The sequence below is a fragment of the Peromyscus eremicus genome, chromosome 6 (genome assembly GCF_949786415.1).
Source record: "Peromyscus eremicus chromosome 6, PerEre_H2_v1, whole genome shotgun sequence".
NCBI lineage: Eukaryota > Metazoa > Chordata > Mammalia > Rodentia > Cricetidae > Peromyscus > Peromyscus eremicus.
Window position 1 is genome coordinate 1,640,333 of NC_081421.1, and position 17,894 is coordinate 1,658,226.

Sequence of the window (17,894 nt, forward strand, 5' to 3'; positions counted from 1 at the left end):
AAAGTATAGTGACAGGTGGTTTACCAAAGTTAAGTTTCATATCACTTCAGCAATAAAATGTTGGATATTTATCAGGGCATCATGCAGTATTTTAGATGGCTAGAAAAACTGAATTATCTCTTTTTTGAAGAATATATTCATATATAAAATGTCAGAACTCAAAAAAAGAATCTTTAATTGCATTTCAACTATGGTAGTAAATAAGATTTAGAATTTTAACTGAATTGCCTGCAGGATCAATTCTGAGGCAATCATATTTCTACTAAAAAAAATCAGGTTGTTTTGTGGAGATGTAATAGATCAATATTTGTCTTATGAAACATTTCAAATATATTTTCAGGCATGCAGATATTAGCTATGACCTTCAGCTCATTTTTAAACAAAAGGGCCATTAAGACAAGGACAGTGTTTCTTTGCCACATATTTATTACTGTCCCACATAAGGAATGTTTAAACATTGTTTTGTAATTGCTCTCCTGACCACAATGATTGTTCAAAAATCGCGACATTTTGTCTGTGCATCCTGTGTGCATGCATCTGTGGCTTCCCTAGTGGAGAAGTAAGACTTTCTCAGACTCACCCTAAGTGTCACTTTTTTCTGAAGTAGTGGTGAATTTAGTCCCCCTGTGGCTGTGTAGCAGGGGGAGTGAAAGCTTCTGAAGGCAGTGAACATGCAGGTGAGACGTTTTTAGGACTCAGGATCCACAGTGCCAATAGAAGTCTAACTTTGAGAGAATAGTCACTATTACTTAATGGATACCCACTGGTTTTTCAGATCAAATGCTTAAGTTTGTTTACTTCATGCTAGAATGTTAGTAAATTCACTAGCATGTGTGTATCTATGTGTATATGTGAGTGTGTGTGTATCTATGTGCTTGTGTGTGTATGTATTTGTGTTTGTATCTGTGTCTATCTGTATGGGTATATGTATATATTTATGTTGAGGGTGTTTGTGTGTGTGCGCGCGTGTACTAAACACATCAATTTTAAACTATAAAAAAATTTCAGAAGGGATGACATTTGACTAGGCTTGACAATTCTCTGTAACCCTCATAGAACCCTGCAGTTAAGGGGGAACCATATTTAATTTGAACTGGGTACTTCACAGTTAAGGCTTTTTTATTTTCTTAGTTAATACTATAATTGTTAAGGAAGAAAAATGAAAATTTAATTTTAACCCTTCAATGAGCTAATGAAATATTAACCTCATTATTGCAGTAGATCTTTGTACTAATTAGTGATTCCCTGTACAAAAAGATAAATTGTAAAATGAATTAATCCTTCTTAGATTACTATGGGTTCTTTCTACAGAAGAGAAAGCTTGTCTAGAATGTGTGTCAGCAGACTGGACTGTGTCCCCATGCCTAGGGCTTTGCACAGTGCTGACAACTGGAGCTGGTTACATGTATTTTCTTAGTGTTTGAGATGTAACTTCAAAATCACAGCCTGAGCCAGTCTGAACAGTAGCTAATCTAAAACTCCAGTCTCCTTTCAGCTCTGTATCGAAGATTTTCCTAACAGGGTCTGTTGATCATCTATGATCATCAAGAAGCAGGAATAAGATGCAGATGTGACAGTTGATGGCTGTGGAATTGGGAGGATGAGAATATGAGTGATTCTTGTGAGACTTTTTGAAGCATTAAAATAAGAGTTAGGAGGGAACACTGGGAAAACCTTGTCTTAGCTCCTCATTTTTCAGATCAGAAATTAAGTGCAAAAAGCAAACAGAGTCTGCTTAAAATGTGAAATAAAATCCCAGTCTGCTAAATATCTAAGTAATTTTCCTTCCATACTACATTGTCTTTCAGGAGGAAAAAAAATATGTGGCAAATGACAAGATTTTTGTTTTCAAAGTAATTATTGAAACCATATATCTTTATTTTATGTGAGGCATGTTAAATTGGTTTTAAAAAGTAGACTTAGGTTTTAGTGAACCATTTCTTCTTAGTGATTAATTTTGACACTGAAACCAGATTTTAAGAAGTGAACCAAAGTATAAAAGTTATTAATTTTGTTAATATTTTTCAAAATATTTTATATATACTTTTCAAAAGAGCACACAGTTTTCTAATTTGAAAGGTGGTTCTGCCTCCTTTCGGACAAAGTCTTAGGCCTTGTCAAATGGGGACTTAAATTCAGTTGTTCTTCCCTTCAGCTTAAGGGGAGGCATCATTTTTTCATTCTACTTAGTGTAGAATGAAACAACTTTCTTGTTGCCTGCCTTCACAGTCACAGTGTGCACAGTATGCTGCTGACAGGAGAGAGGAGGAGAAGATGTGTGACCACCTCATCAGTGCGGCCAAGCACCGGGACCATGTGACGGCGAACCAGCTAAAGCAGAAGATTCTCAACATCCTCACCAACAAGCATGGTGCCTGGGGGGCTGTCTCACACAGGTGCGTGAGGATGGGTGTGGAGGGAGAAAGTAACACATGACAAAATTGACAAGAGAAAATAAAACCCATTCTTCACCATGACCACACATTTGTTACTTAAATATCATTGAAAATATGAAAATGGGCCTAATTTATTAGTTCAAATCTTCATTTTAATAGTTTAAATGGAAACCTAAATGGTGTGTTTTGTTTGGTTTGTTTGGTTAGTTTTTGGTTTTTGAGATAGGGTTTTTCAGTGTATCCCTGGCTGTCCTTGAACTCACTCTGTAGACCAAGCTGGTCTTGAACTCAGAGATTTACCTGACTCTGCCTCCCGAGTGCTGGGATTAAAGGCGTGCATTACCGCCACCCAGGTAAAAACCTTAATGTTTTGAAATTTTCTCTATATTTTAGAGTAATAGGTAACGATAAAACATTTGCTTGTTCAAGAGTGTTAGGTGTAAGATGTTCCTCTCTTTTTAAAAGATTTTCAAAATTAAGTTTGTGTCATTTTTACTTTTTATTTTATATGGTAATAAAATATAATCACTTATTGTAGAGAAATTATATACTACTTTAGAATGGTTTCTTTCACTCTCCATTCAACTTTACGGATTCTTCATCTCAAATTATATTTATGTTACTGTAGCATAATTAAACCAAAATTGGTCATTTTTTGAAATATAAATTTTCTGTTTTCTGAAGTTTATGGCACATAAGGCGTTTTGTTTTGTTTTTGTCTGTACACAGTGTTCGCCAAAAAAACTAATGAAAAAGCTCACTGTGTTTAGATTGCTGGTGTCGTCTTTCTTATATCTTTCTTTTATTAAACCCCTCACATGTTTTTACTAAATTTCCAGCAGTGTGGTGATTTGTAGAATATAGACTGATGCTACTGTGAAGCATTCTGGAAGAAGTGATTCTGTTAGAGGAGACTTGACAGTCTGTCCTGGACTTACAAGAAAGATTTAAAGAAAATAGTAGTGTTTTTACATTTAAGGTAATGCTGTAGCCTAACATCTTAGAAAAAGAATGCCAAGTACTTGACATTTATAATAAGCACATAGCAGCTATACATGTTACTTTCAGAGACTGCATTATCTTCTCACTCTCTGCATTTGCAATGCAGACTCCATTAATCAAGAAACCTACCACATTGGTGTTACCTTAAGGATGTTCCACTCTCAAGTGGCTCAGACTTGGCTGCATATCTTACCACCTTTCAAGGGGAAAATATGCAATGCCACTATGTCAGGGAGGTGCACGACCTCATGTCACACAGGAAATGTAGCCATGATGGAATTGCCGCTTGTGCCACCCTCAGACACATCAGTCTCAGCTGCGTGTCTCATCACCCATCTCAGGCCATGCAGTTACTCCTCCCTAGAACCCATCTTTGGTTCTGTCCATTCCTAGACAGGTGCCACTGTGTGCCTTTTTCTGGAGAGACATGAGCACGTGTCTATCCACCCCAGATAGGGCACCAACAACAGACTAAAGAAACAGTTATACCCAAATCTAACTTAGTAACTGACTCTGGGTTAATTGGGTGTGTTAAAAGGAGCATCATTAAAGAACTACTTCCATGCAATGGCAACAACTCATGCAAGCTGCGTTCTTGCAGCTCCCTACACTACTTGAAACAGAGTGCAGATCTGAGGCCTCCTCTTCCCCTTAACTGTCACTTTCCATAGAACTGTGAGAGGGGTTTGTGAGTCCTTTACATTTCAAGAGCTTCCTGAGCCTGGCATGTTTTGATTATTTCTAAAGTTCCATAAGCTCCCTCCAGAAGGGGCATACCAATTCAGAGGAAAGTCCATCCAACAAACACCAAAAGTCTTTGTGCCTGCATAAAACTACAGTCAGCAATGTTTTTATTAGAGAGTTGTGTGCAAGCCCAGCAGCACTTTACCTGTATTCCAGTGGGAATCGTGAATTTCTCAATGTATTGGGAAAATATTGTAAATTAACAGTTGCTTTTGAATGCTTTCTTGTGATTTACAAATGTTCTCACAGTTCTCATTTTAATTCAGCAAGAAATAGAATTAATTGCACATTGGCATTTTCATACTATCTTTCAAGGGGACTGAAAAGCATGTTTCCAAATGGAGTGGCCATGTTTTGATTTGAGGTCATTTTTCTGGACTGCTTAGCAGTATTCGACAGTCAAAGCTCCGTGCTCCCTTGGTTACTTTGGTTCCCTTGCTGCCTACTTGGCCTCCTTTCGTAATGTGTACCTCACAGTTCGTAGCTTCCCCACTGCGTCTGCACTGGCTTCTGCTTCATTGTGAGGAGGCTGACATCACTTTGCATGTTGTCTCCTCTCCTAGTCCCTTCAGATTCAAGTGACGTTCTAGGCCACCTTATCAAATTCTCACACTTTCCGTCCTTTCGTCACTTCTCTGAACTCATTAGCTTTAATTTCTCTCATGGCCTTAAAATTTTAAATGTGTATTTCTTTCACCTGTTATTATGGATTTTCAACTCTATACCCAGTGTATAGTACCCTACATATAACAGATGCTCAATACATATTCTTTACATTTATTTATTTTTATATTTTAATAAAATATAGAATTATAGCACTTCTCCCTTTTCCTTTCCTCCCTCCAGCCCCCCAGACCCCTCCCTTCAACTCATTCCATGTCCCCCCCACTCTCAAATTAACAGCTTCTTACTCTTTGATTTTTATTATATAAATATGCATGAATATGTAAGTGCAACCTGCTGAGTCTGTTTTTGTTAGTGTGTATGTGGCTTCAGGGATGACCACTTTGTATTGAATAACCAATTAGAGGGCTCATGCTTGGGAGAGGCTAATTCTCCATCTCTCCGAAGTCATTAGTTGCCTATAATTCTTTCTGTAGGAACCCAGTGAGATTTTCTCCCTACACCATTAGCATATCTATTGATACTGTCATTATTTCAGTCTGGTTCAAACAGCTATTTCTAGTCTACTTCCTGGTATTCTGGCTTTTAGAATTTTTCTGTCTCCTCTTACATGATGTTCTCTGAGCCATAGATGCAGGAGCTGTGCTGTAGATGTGTCCAATTTGTATGGAATCCTCACAATCCATTCATCTCTGCATTGTGTCCAAAAATAGTTTTCTGTGATGATCTCCATTTGTCTTTGAAGAGGAATGGTAACTACACTTACTGGTGGGTTTAAGAATAACTTTTAGAATATAGTTAGGAATTATGCTGGTCTAGCAAAGTGGCAACAGTAGATTCTTTTCTAAGATTCTTGAACTCATTCACTCTGGGGCGGTGACCAGGTTTCTAATACCAGGCATGATTTCTCTCCTGTGGATTGGGCTTTAAGTTGAATTAGACAGCTGTTGGTTACCACAGATAATGTGAGTGCCATTTATTGCACCTTCACAGATATCTTGCTACACTGGTCATTGTTGTGGTTCACAGTTGTCTGAGCTGGTTAGGGCCATTAATTGCTTCCCTCCGTTGGCAGCTTGCATAGTATTTTCTGGTACTATAGAAGCTAGGCCACAGGCAGGAGGCTTTTACATGAGATCTAGCTTAAATAAACTGAATACTGTGCCCTAAGTGTACAGTGTCTCCAGCAATAGGGCCTTACCATCAACCTCTGAGAAACAACCAAGGGTAACAGCAATATTGTTCAGGACAGTGTCCTCAACCTGTGACTAATGACCCCTTTGGGGATCACATATCAGATATCCTTCATATCAGGTATTTACATTATGACAGCAAAATTACAGTTGTGAAGTAACAATGGAATAATTTTATGGTTCTACAGCATGAGGAACTGGATTAAAGGGTGGCAGCATTAGGAAGGTTGAGAACCACTGGTCTAAGGAGTACTGTGAATAACCTGTGACTAATCATTCAAAAGCAAGTTTTTAATGCCTGATACTGGGGCTGTTGTTAGTCTGTGATTCTTATCAGGAGCATTATCAGCCCAAGTGCTATAATGTGTGTGTGTATGTGTGTGTGTATTTACATTCCAGACTTCAAAATATATTCTAGAGCTATATAATAAAAACAATATGATATTGGCACAAAAACAGAGATATAGACCAATGGAATAAAATAAAAGATCCAAACATGAGTACTTATAACTACAGCCATTTGACATTTGAGACAAAAAAAATACATTTCATACATTGAAGAAAATGCTGAAAAAGCATTTTTAACAAAGATCCTGAGAAAATTCCATGTCCACATACAGAAAAATGAAATTATACCCATATATATCACCCTGCAAAAAAATTGTCTCCGAGTGGATCAAAGAAATAATTTGAAACCAGAAGTGCTAAAACTACTAAACTAACACATAGGTAGTACCTTACATTATATAAATTTAGGAAAGGACTTTCTTAATAGGACTCCATTTCTCTGGGAATTAAGACCAACAGTTGACAACTAGGACCTGATAAAACAAAAAAGCTCCTGTACGTCTAAAGAAACAACCAATCAAGTGAAGAAGAAGCCCACAGAATGGAAGAGTATCTTTGTAGCTATATATCTGATAAAAGATTAGTACCCAAAATATACAAAGAACAATATACTAAGAATATACAAAAAACAAAGAGTCAGGGAGAAAAAAATGACCCAGTTTTTAAAAATGGCCTAAGAATCTAAACAGAGTTCTCAGTAGAAGAAATCAAAATAGCTAAGAAGTACCTCAAAAAGTGTTCATCATTCTTAGCTTTATTCTTAGTTCATTTAATTTGGAAAATGCCAATTAAAAAACTTTGAGATTCTATCTCTCCTTAGTCTGAATGGTTAAGAGATCAACAAAAGAACTGATTAAAAAAAAAAAAAAAAAACGCTACTGAGGTTGTGGATAAAGAGGAAACCTCATCACTGTTGGTAGGAATGCACATTGGTGCAGCTGCTCAGAAAACTAGTGTGGAGAATCTTTCAAAAAATGAAAATAAATCTACCATGTGATCCAGCTATACCATCCCTTGGCATATGCCCAAAAGACTTGACACCCTACTCCTCAAAGACTTGGCAATGTTCATTGCCACTCTATGCACAATAGCTAGGAAGGGAAAACAACCTCAAGGTCTTTCAACAAATAAATGAATAGTGAAAATGTGGTACATAAACACAATGGAAAACTAATCTGTTAAAAAAAAATGAGGTCATGAAATTTGCAAGCAAATTGATGGAGCTAGAAAGAAAATATGGATGAGGAAACCCAGACTAGAAAGACAAATACTTTTATAATCTCTTGTCTGGGTCTCAGCTCCAAATCTTCAGATGTGAGTCTATAACCTGAAATAACAGCAGAAACCAGGAAAGTAAAAAGGGCCCAGGGGGTGGGGGATGCTTGAGAGGGGAATAGCAGGATACAGGTGCTATGATGCAAAGTGGGGGCGGGGGGATGAGCAGGGAGACTCCATCTGGAGAGGAGGGAGGAAGGTCAGTACAGAAGGAAAAGGAGAGGAGGGACAAATAACAGCAAGGTTGTTTGATAGGTCCTCAAGGAATCCTATTATTTTATATGTACCTAAGGTTAAATTCAGTATGTATTTTTGAAATGAATTCATTCTTGAAGGTCTGTGTGCTGTAGTACCACGTGTCAGTGGTGTTTGGGCTTGTTTTAGAGGTGGTCTTTATCATATAGGATGTGAGCTTCATAACATGAAGCTCTATTGTTTATTTGTTGAGTATTGTATTAACCTTCAGCAAAGAATTTCCCTGCTCCTCAAGTTGTGTAGTGAATAAAATGAGTAAATAGTTTCTACATTATTAGTAAAATGAACTGATGTGTGTAAAATGTCCGATGTAAGATATCTAGTACATCTTTGTTCCTTTTTTGTTTGTTTTTTGACTACTTCCAAAGAACCTATTAAATGCAATAACACCCCAACATGTTATTTTTATTTTATTCACTTTTTTGTCAACAAATTAAAGCTTGACTCCTGTCTATGCTAGCAGAGTTGTAAGCAAACTTGTCCTCTAGCCTGGTTTGTTGGCTATTAGAAACAATGATATTAAATAAGAGGTAACAGACACACAAACACACAAGTTGTGGAAAATGCCAGCAAGGAAAAGTACAAGGCCCTCCAGGACTTTTGTTCTATTAGGGAAGAATTCTTTGAAGAAGCTCTGTTTAAGCTAAAATTGGAAGTGATTGTTAGATGGGTGTCTGCAGATAGTGAGATTTAAGTCATTCAGGAGACAAATATTACCAAAACTTTGACCTGAAAATTAACAAGATGAACAGAAATAGAATAGTTCTATTTCTACAGGAGTTCTGACTGGGGCTCTATTTGAAAGGCTTACACTATGTGTCTTTGCCAGTATCTCACAGCATTTTCAATGTGGGAACTGAATGCTAATCATGTCTAAATTCTGCTTATCTACTCTACATTAAATATGAACGAATGTCATTCCTATAATAATCTACCTCATGTAAAAATGTTTACTTTTAACACAGATATGCCAACTCTGGGTTTTTACTCAGTCATGCTACAGGACCTAACATACTTTAGCATTTAAATTAATTTTGTTGCTCTTTCTTTCCACTTTGACTAAAGTCTAAAGTTTGAAAAATCCTTTTAAAATATGTATCTCAAGTTTCAATACTATTAACATAAGCTTGGGCTATTTTTCTTAATCTATATTAGTTTTGAGGAGTATATTTCCTACTCTTACATGCCATAATTGCCTATATCAAATCCAAAGAATCTAGCAGACCCTTGAGTTTAACAGGCTTTTTCATAGAAATATTAATATTTAGATTCTGTTTCCTTATAAGATGCTGGTAGGACCAATTACTGGGTGCAGCTGTTTATGAGCAGTAAGTATACTAGCACATCGTATTTAGTGCCTTATTTTTGTTCTAAGGTAGATAATACTTTTCCATTTTACACATAAAAAATATGAAGCTGATCGAAGGCTAATGTCTTGCCCAGTGTAACATAGTTAAATAGTAGTAAAGGCAGGTTTTAATCTAGATATGTCTTAACCTGGAGGCCAAAGTCATTCCAGTGTTGAAATTAATTACTAATTATTTATATTAAGCATTAAAACTATTGATTGAAATGATGAAATATCACTAGCTAAATGGAAAGGAAGTTTAGAAATATGAGGTTTTAAAAATTATTTTTACCATCCTGTGTGCCCAAAGCCTGAGCTGAACTGACTCCAGGAGTGCTACCTAATTATTCAGGGCAAGGCAGACAGGTTTAATTAAAAAAGCTAAAGTGAAAAGAAATTCTCCAAAAGAAGTTCATGTCACCCAGTGTCCCACAGCATCCTCTGGTGCCTTCCAGACTTGCTCAGTGAAGAGAGCCAGGAAAAGCTCACCATTTCTCAAGCAGGCATAACTAATAGATGCTGAACCAGTAATGCTGCAGATGTGGAACTGTCAATGATTTTAATACAACCGTTGTAACTAACATTTAAGAAATAAAGGCAAATTGTCTTTTAAAGAATGGTGAAGAGTAAAATCTCGACAATGAAATGGAGTGCACGAAAAGGAACTCAAAGGGGAAATGAAGCCACTGACGTGAAAACTTAGCTGTGTGCACTCAGCAGCAGAAAGAGGTTGACAGGGGAAAGAACAGGAACTTAAAGATAGATCATGGGCTTTCACAGTTGAGGAACGGAGATGAGCCGACTCCATAAACCTATGGCACAGTGTCAGAGGTCTGTCATTCCAGTCAGTGGAGAGAGAGAGAGAGAAAGAGGGAGAGAGGGAGAGAGAGAGGGAGAGAGAGAGGGAGAGAGAGAGAGAGAGAGAGAGAGAGAGAGAGAGAGAGAGAGAGAGAGAGAGAGAGAGAGAATGAGTACAGAAAAGTTACTTTAAGAAGATAGTTAAAACATGAAATTTCATAGAAGATACCAAGTTAGAGACTTAAGTATAGAGACTCCAAATAGAAAAAAATATTAAAAGCTATATTTAAACATACCATAATGAATCTGAAAACTAAAGATAGGAAATTTTTGAAAGAAGTCATGTAAGAACAAATAAACAAACAAAGTATGCATTACATCTAGTGGAACAAAAGCTCACAAGATTATAGCTTTCTTGTAAAAATCACAGAGCCCAGAAAAAGCATTATTAATTCAAAGTTTTATATCCAGCAAAAAAAAAAAAAAAAACCTTACTTTAATTATGGCAAAATGAAAGTGTTCTCACCTAAGTTGTTAGCAGAAGTCACATTCTCAAAGAAATGCTGAAGACATTGTTCCAGGATACAGGCACTGAGAACAGCTGGAATAGGAGCTGGAACTTCGAACGAAAGTAAAGAAGGTTTTGTTGTTGTTTGTTTGTTTGTTTGTCAACCGTGACATTAGAAAGGCAGTGTACTAGAGAAGCCGTGGACCTTCTTTTCATCAAATACTACCGGAAACACACAAAATTTGGAGCAGCTTGCACTGCAGTCCTATATAAAAGTCAACTCAAACTAGGTCTCAAACGCATACACAAAATGTGAAATTGTACAACTTCTAGAAGAAAACAAAATCTTTGTGGTCTCATCTGGTAGAATGATTGATTAGTCACTGACGATCTGATTCATAAAAGAATTAAAAAAAAAAAAAAAAAAAAAAAACGTAGGACCAGAGAGATAGCTCAGTAGTTACAAGCACTGGCTGATCATGCAGAGAACCAGGGTTCCATTCCCATCACCCATGTGGCAGTTCACAACTGTCTGTAACTCTAGTTCCAGGGGATCCCATGCCCTCTTCTGACCTCCATTGGGCATCAGGCAGTCAAATGGTACACAGACATACATGCAGGCAAACACTCATACAAATAAAATAAAATAATTTTTTTAAAAAGAAAGCATCACAAAATGGTCATTATCAAAACTAAATATCTATTTTTAGAGGGGAAAAACTCAAAAGAACTTGTAAGTATGAGAGAACATCTGCACTAGACTGGAAACCCTATAGTTTACAGAGGATTTACACCTAGAATATAGAATGTACTTTCCGTGTGTAATGATATGAGAAACAGGTATTGCAGTTTAAACAAGCAGCAAAGCCCTAGAGGAGACACTTCACATGAACATAATCGCAGAGAGACAAGAAGCACATGAAGATACTCTGTATCAGCTCCTACAAAAAGTCAAAACAAGATTCAATTATGCGTTTATTGGAATGTCCAAATGAAAGCAACAGAGATGTGTTGGCAAGGTAGTTCAGGAAGTAATGGTGTTCAGCACCACGCAAGAGCTGGAAAGGCTATGATTGAAGCATGTGTAACCCTCACACATCCCTGTAGAAACAAATGGGTTCAGCTTCTTTGGGAATATTTCAGATGGATTCTTTTTCATTTTACATATATATATATATATATTATAAAATGTATATCTCAGTACTATTCTGTGTAAAATAATAAATTATTCAAAGGTGAAAAACATTTTACTAGAAGTATTCAAATAGTTTAAAATGTCAAGCTTTCATCTAGAAATGTGCTACATAAAATATTTTTATGTAAGTTGTGTTGCTAAGATATTGATAGCACCTGTGCTAGTTAAAACAGTACAGTAATCATCCTATCTTTACCATGTGAGGTGTGAGACTCCTCAGCAAGTAAGGACTCACTCAGTAGAATGTAGTTCCTTTGATTTGGTTATGTAAGGAGGAAGGGGATTGAAAGAGTCAGGGAGACAATAGGAGCAGAAAAAAAATAGCAAGTGGTAGATTGTGAAGACTAGAAACAGCAATCCAAGACTGACACCTCCAACATGCAGAGATGAAGATGATCAGATGGGGAAACCAAGTATTGAAGATTATAGTAATCAGGGGTTCAAAACTGAAAAGAAGAAATGCTGTATTGGGTAGTGACTTTGAATTATTCAGGGTAATTCCAGTATTTAGGGTGGAAGAGATGTCTGTATATTTTCAATTTTCTATTTTTAAGAGGAATGGCCTGGGATAGGCACGGGACTCCAAGGAGAAAGATTAAAAGGCTATTGCTATGTTTAGCCAGAATTTAAGTCTCAAATTTCAGCAAGGCAGTAGTGGCACATGCCTTTAATCCCAGCACTCCAGAGGCAGAAGCAGGCGCATGGATCTTTGTGAGTTTGAGGACAGCCTGGTCTACAGAGCGAGTTTCAGGGTAGCCAGGGCTGCTGAGAGAAACCTTGTCTTGAAAAGCAAACAAACGGGGCTGGAGAGATGGCTCAGAGGTTAAGAGCACTGGTTGCTCTTCCAGAGGTCCTGAGTTCAATTCCCAGCACCCACACAATGGCTCACAACCATTTGTAATGAGATCCAGTGCCCTCTTCTGGCCTGCAGGCAGAGCACTGTGTACATAATAAATAAATAAATGAATGAATGAATGAATAAATAAGTAGAAAGAAAAGCAAACAAACAAAAGAAATCTCAAAGTTCATCTTCCTTAGAACAAAGTATAATACAGATGCAAATGAAAAGAAACAAAAGATACACTGCAGCATAGCAGGGCTTAAAAGGCTGTCACCATGCAGCCCTAACAGAACTCTAATACAGGCACACTCCAGAGGACCCATCTAGGAGGACGTAGAAATGGAGATTGTAGCACAAGTGTCTGCGTGGGTGGGAGGGCCTAGGCTGGAGATCCCCTGACCCAGTTGATTGACCTAAAGTCTATGGGTTTTTTAAAATTAGGATAATTATTTTTGATCAGACTATCAGAGGTGTCTATTTTAAAATGCATAACACATACAGTTAGAAATACATAAACCACACAGGTGCATATAACAGAGGGAAGCAATTTGCAGCTAAAACAACCAATCTCACAAACATTAGACTACTTTCTTAGCCACAGAAGCCTTCAGTGTCTACTGTTTTTTTCTCAAATTCCCAGGATTGGGATTTCTCCTTAACTTAAAAAGGGCATAAAATTGCAAACTTATAATCATTTCCCCTCCTTAAAGTGAGTCCATCACATCTCTAGCCCTCAATGCAGTTGTTAAAAAGTATACATACATTCACAAAGCTGTAAAACAGTACTGTCAAGCACTAAAGTTAGGCAGACCCTAGAGCTCGTCTGCTGGAATCATTGGAGATGATGCTGTCATACATATTTGGATGGTGAAATAAGTCTGTGGACTCTCTTGTGATTTTTATTCTCTTGCCTTTGGGTTTGGATAGTTTCAATTAAATATCTAAATTCCTTGAAACAATGTGCTCAGCTCCTTACATTCTAACATGAAAGGTATATTAAATATTTAAGAATCTGAATCCCAGTAGTTTCTGTATGAATATACTGTTTTGTAACTACGTGTATTTTTTTTTTACAAATGAAAGGAATGAAAAAATAAATAAATGGGATAGGTTAGTTTACAGTAGTGTTGTATTGTGCTATAGGGACACTAATCCACATGTGTTAGATTGTGCTGTGTGTTTTAATACTCTGCTTGTAAGTAGTTCGTTGATATTTGTCAGTGATAAAAGTTTGCCTGCTGCTTGGAAAGTGTCTTTGCCTTAGAGTGCTGTATTTGAAGTCATCTCTCATGAATACTTTGATGAGAGACGACTATTTATGTTTATGGCATTTTAAGTAACTGGGCAGGAACCTTTAGAATACAGGGGGAAATGCCTGATTTACTGTCATCTCTGTTCATTTAATTCTGCAACCTTGACAGCATAGCGTTCCCATATACCTCCCAATGGGGATAATTCAGTAAAACAGATGAACACCAATACCTAATAATTGTTTCCACCTTAGGAATTAGCAATGTGATGGAGTACATATGACTGGATGGGTGTTATTGCCAAAGCACTCCACCAAACCCCTTTGCTAATATGTACTACTCACTAGAAAAACAACTGTTTTCATTTGTAACCTGCTTCCTGACAGCATTTGCTGCATCTAACAGTCTGTTATTAAGAGACAAAATTTTATGTAAATAATGTGTTTGACTGTTTTGAAGTCAGCTTTAAATTTTGTTGTTCTTAAAGCCATAAAGTAAAGTTTCTGCAAAGTTATTTCAGTGTTTATTTTGATATGATGTCCTATTTTGCATTACTTCTCTGTTGTTATTTATAGACACTCCTTAATACATGTGATTATGTAAATTCAGTGAGTCCTCCATCTCTTCATTCAGAAAAAGATTGGAGATATAGAATCCATTATATAAGGAAATTAACCTGTAACAGTATTGGGAAAAATGGTGAAACACCATAAGGGTTCCACATTCAGTCCCCAATGCCTTGTGCTCCAGAGCCATGCTTACAAACCACTAAAGTATGGATTTGCCACAACACATCCTATAAGCAAATGCTGTGAGGATGCTCTTTGCTTTGATATAGCTGCAAGATTAATGATCTTAGCACAGTATGTTTGCTCCCACCAGTACTTCTATGTTAAAAATAATGCATGGTTTTGGCAGTTTAATTTGATGTGACAAAACCTCTCTTTCTATGGTGGAATTTCGTATTTAACATTATAGTTACAGTTCTGAGTATGTTATGTAAGTTGGCATTTGAGAAAAACTACAGACTATCTTATATAAAGATCATCATGAAATATGTATGACATAACTATAAAGACCATTGTGATCATTGTTAGTAACTGCACAGTTGGAATGGAAATCTAAGAGAACTGAAGGCTGCCATTATGTAAGCCTTCAGAAAACTCTGGTAAATGAGTTATCTCTACTAAGTGTAGATCACTGACATCAAGGCTGTTACAAATTCTCCATGAAGAAAGCACTAGCAATATATCCCCACAAAGTAAATAGTCATCTTTTGTTACTTTAGGGTTAGACAGTTGTGTCCCAAGAATATCATCTTCTCTTTTTAACAGCTTTCAAGCTGATATAAGCCCTAGAAATCTAATTTTCATGATTTATCTGGAAACTGTATCTTGTAGTATTTACTTGGGGACAGTGTGAGAAATGTGAGGAACTGGTTCTCTCCAACTAATTATTTCTCATACTACCATTATTCAGTGAATAGTTACCAATCTGTAGTCAAACACTATGGACAAAGTTACTGTTCAGATTTAGAGTGAGGCTTTACAGAAATAGCGTTTTATGTCTTTTTTCTCTTATCATAAATTTTTAAATTTAAATGTATCTGGCTTCTGAGAGCTAGACAATAAAACACGTCAAATATGAACTACTTCATAGGCACTTTCAATGCTGTAAACAGTATTTAAGACGTAAATACATATAGGAAGTGGGGAAGTAGCAAAATAATCTTTACTTTTCTAGTATCAATCATTAGATATGTAAGTAATGGGTCATTTTCACTCTTCAGGGTTGGAGTGTTGGCTCATTAGTTAAGAGTGCTTAATGCTCTTGCAGATGACCTGGGTTCTGTTTCCAGCACCCACATGGCAGCTCACAACTATCCATAACTCTAATTCCAGGGCACATGACCCCATGTTGTTTTTTTTTTTTTACTTCCATGGGTATCAGGAGCACATGGTACACATACATGTGTGCAAGCAAAAAACTCACACACATAAATAGAATAAATAAATCATTGTTTTAAATTTTCATGTTTTAGTAAATTTTGTGGTACCATGTCAAAGTTAAGCGAATACTTGTTCATATGTCCAGATCAAGGGGCAGTAAAGTGACAGGACCTCACCACTGTTTCCTTGAGGAGCATCACACCTCTTGATACTTGTGTTCACAAGTTAGTTCTTAACACTATTATGTATCTTATACAGCTTCTTTTAGTCTATAGCAAAGTTAAAAATGTTTACCATGAACTTATAATTTTTCAATTCTTCACTAAATAAATGACCTTTACAAAATGAAGATAAATTTAAAAAGAAATTTACATAATGTCAGTATTTTACTATTTTATTCTTTTAATGTAAATAAATATATATAGTATTTTATTTGGTCATCGAAAAATATTCCCCCTAACAAGAGTGGTGACACTCACCTTTAATCCCAACACTCTGGATGCAGTGGCAGGTGGATCTCTATAAGTTCAAGGCTACACTGGTCTACAAAACAAGTTCTAGGCCAGCCAGGACTACACAGTGAGTGAGACCCTATCTAAAAAACAAAACAACACAACAAATAAAACACATATACACCCCAAAATTCCTCACCTTGCATCTAGCTCCAAAGTTTTCACAAGCTTTAATGATATATGTACTGTTCTGAGTTTTAATTATTTACTTTATGATTTACATACTTGTTATGTCATCAAAATAATTACATCTATTGACTTGTTTTGTTTTTATAAGTATTTGTGGGGGGGGCAGGAGGAAGGAAGAGAAGGGAGATCTGTGATTGGTATGTAAAATGAATGAAAAGTTTCTTAATAAAATAAAAGAATAAGCCAAATGAAAAAAAAGTATTTGTGGATATATAGCTAGAATATCTAGTAGTAATAACTTTCATGAGTTTCTTTAAATTTGTGAAAGTTTTCCAAGTAAAGCAATATCAGCTTCAGGGCCAAAACAGAGAAAATTCAGATTCAGCTTTTCAGATGTTTCTCACAGCTGTTTTGTTGTCATTACTGTTGCTACTGTTAAAAGGAAAATGACTTTTTAGTTTGTTTTTTTCATTTTTCAGTATTTAGGTGTTCATCTGCCAGTATTAATCATCATAAGAGGAGCTTCTTGTCTTTTAAAAGAAGTTGGTACAAAACTTTTGAATCCATCCACTGAATAGCATGTGAATTGGCCTAGTTAATATCTGCTTTAAAATTCATAGTATGTGATCAAGTCTCTCCAGTATTGAGTTAAAGCCTACAGCAGCATCTTAGATTCAAGAATCTTTCAGATTCCATCTCATCTAGGTGTCTTAGCTCTAAGCCATCTCAACTCCAGGCTGTCTCAATTCTAGGCCTCAACATCTCAACACTAGGTCTTCTCCACTAAAAGCATCTCGACTCTAGGCACCACATGTACAATATTCCTATCTTGTTAACTTGCTCAGCTAGTTTTTGAGAAATTTGTCAGATGAAGTTTTGAAAGCTTGTATTTCTGTGGAGTTGTTTCCGAAAAGCCAATCTTAGAAAATCTATAAGGAGGCTAGAGAGATGGCTCAGAGGTTAAGAGCACTAGCTGCTCTTCCAGAGGTTCTGAGTTCAATTCCCAGCAATCACGTGATGGCTCACAACTATCTATAATGAGGTCTAGTGCCCTATTCTGGCTTGCAGACACATTTGCAGGCAGAACCCTGTATACATAATAAACAGGTCTTTAAAAGGAAAGAAAGAAAACCTTATTTTTCTTCCTGGACTTTAGCTGATCATGGTTAAACATACATTTACATGTTTTATTCCCTACTTTCTCCAAATATATGTAGCTACTTTCACAGCAATAAGGTGCATGCTTCATCATTGCAGTATCTGCAAATATGCATGAAGTGTCAGGCAAATGTCTATGCTCAGATGCTGTATACTTGAAATCAGTGTTCACAGGCTTAGAATTTGTAAGAAGGGACCAAACTTGGGATTTTTAAAAACAAGTTGTCTTGAATGTGTTGTTAGAAAAATTAGGAAATTTAGCAAATCTTCACATCCAGTTCACTTCCTCACTTATTTTTCTTGATTCATAGTTACCCAAATTAATATGATTCTCTGTTGTTTACAGATATTCAATAGAAGAGTTGTTGT

At 36.4% G+C, this 17,894-nt stretch overlaps 1 protein-coding gene across 3 annotated transcripts in view; it reads left to right on the top strand.

Annotated features, from left to right (window-relative positions):
- The window catches only part of Nbea (neurobeachin), a 547,801-nt gene that overhangs the window by 301,277 nt on the left and 228,630 nt on the right, over positions 1-17,894 (top strand). For all 3 annotated transcript variants that reach the window (XM_059265100.1, XM_059265102.1, XM_059265101.1), the window contains exon 37: positions 2,230-2,396. In XM_059265100.1, the coding sequence (XP_059121083.1) occupies positions 2,230-2,396 (167 nt within the window). The remainder of the gene's footprint in view (positions 1-2,229; positions 2,397-17,894) is intronic.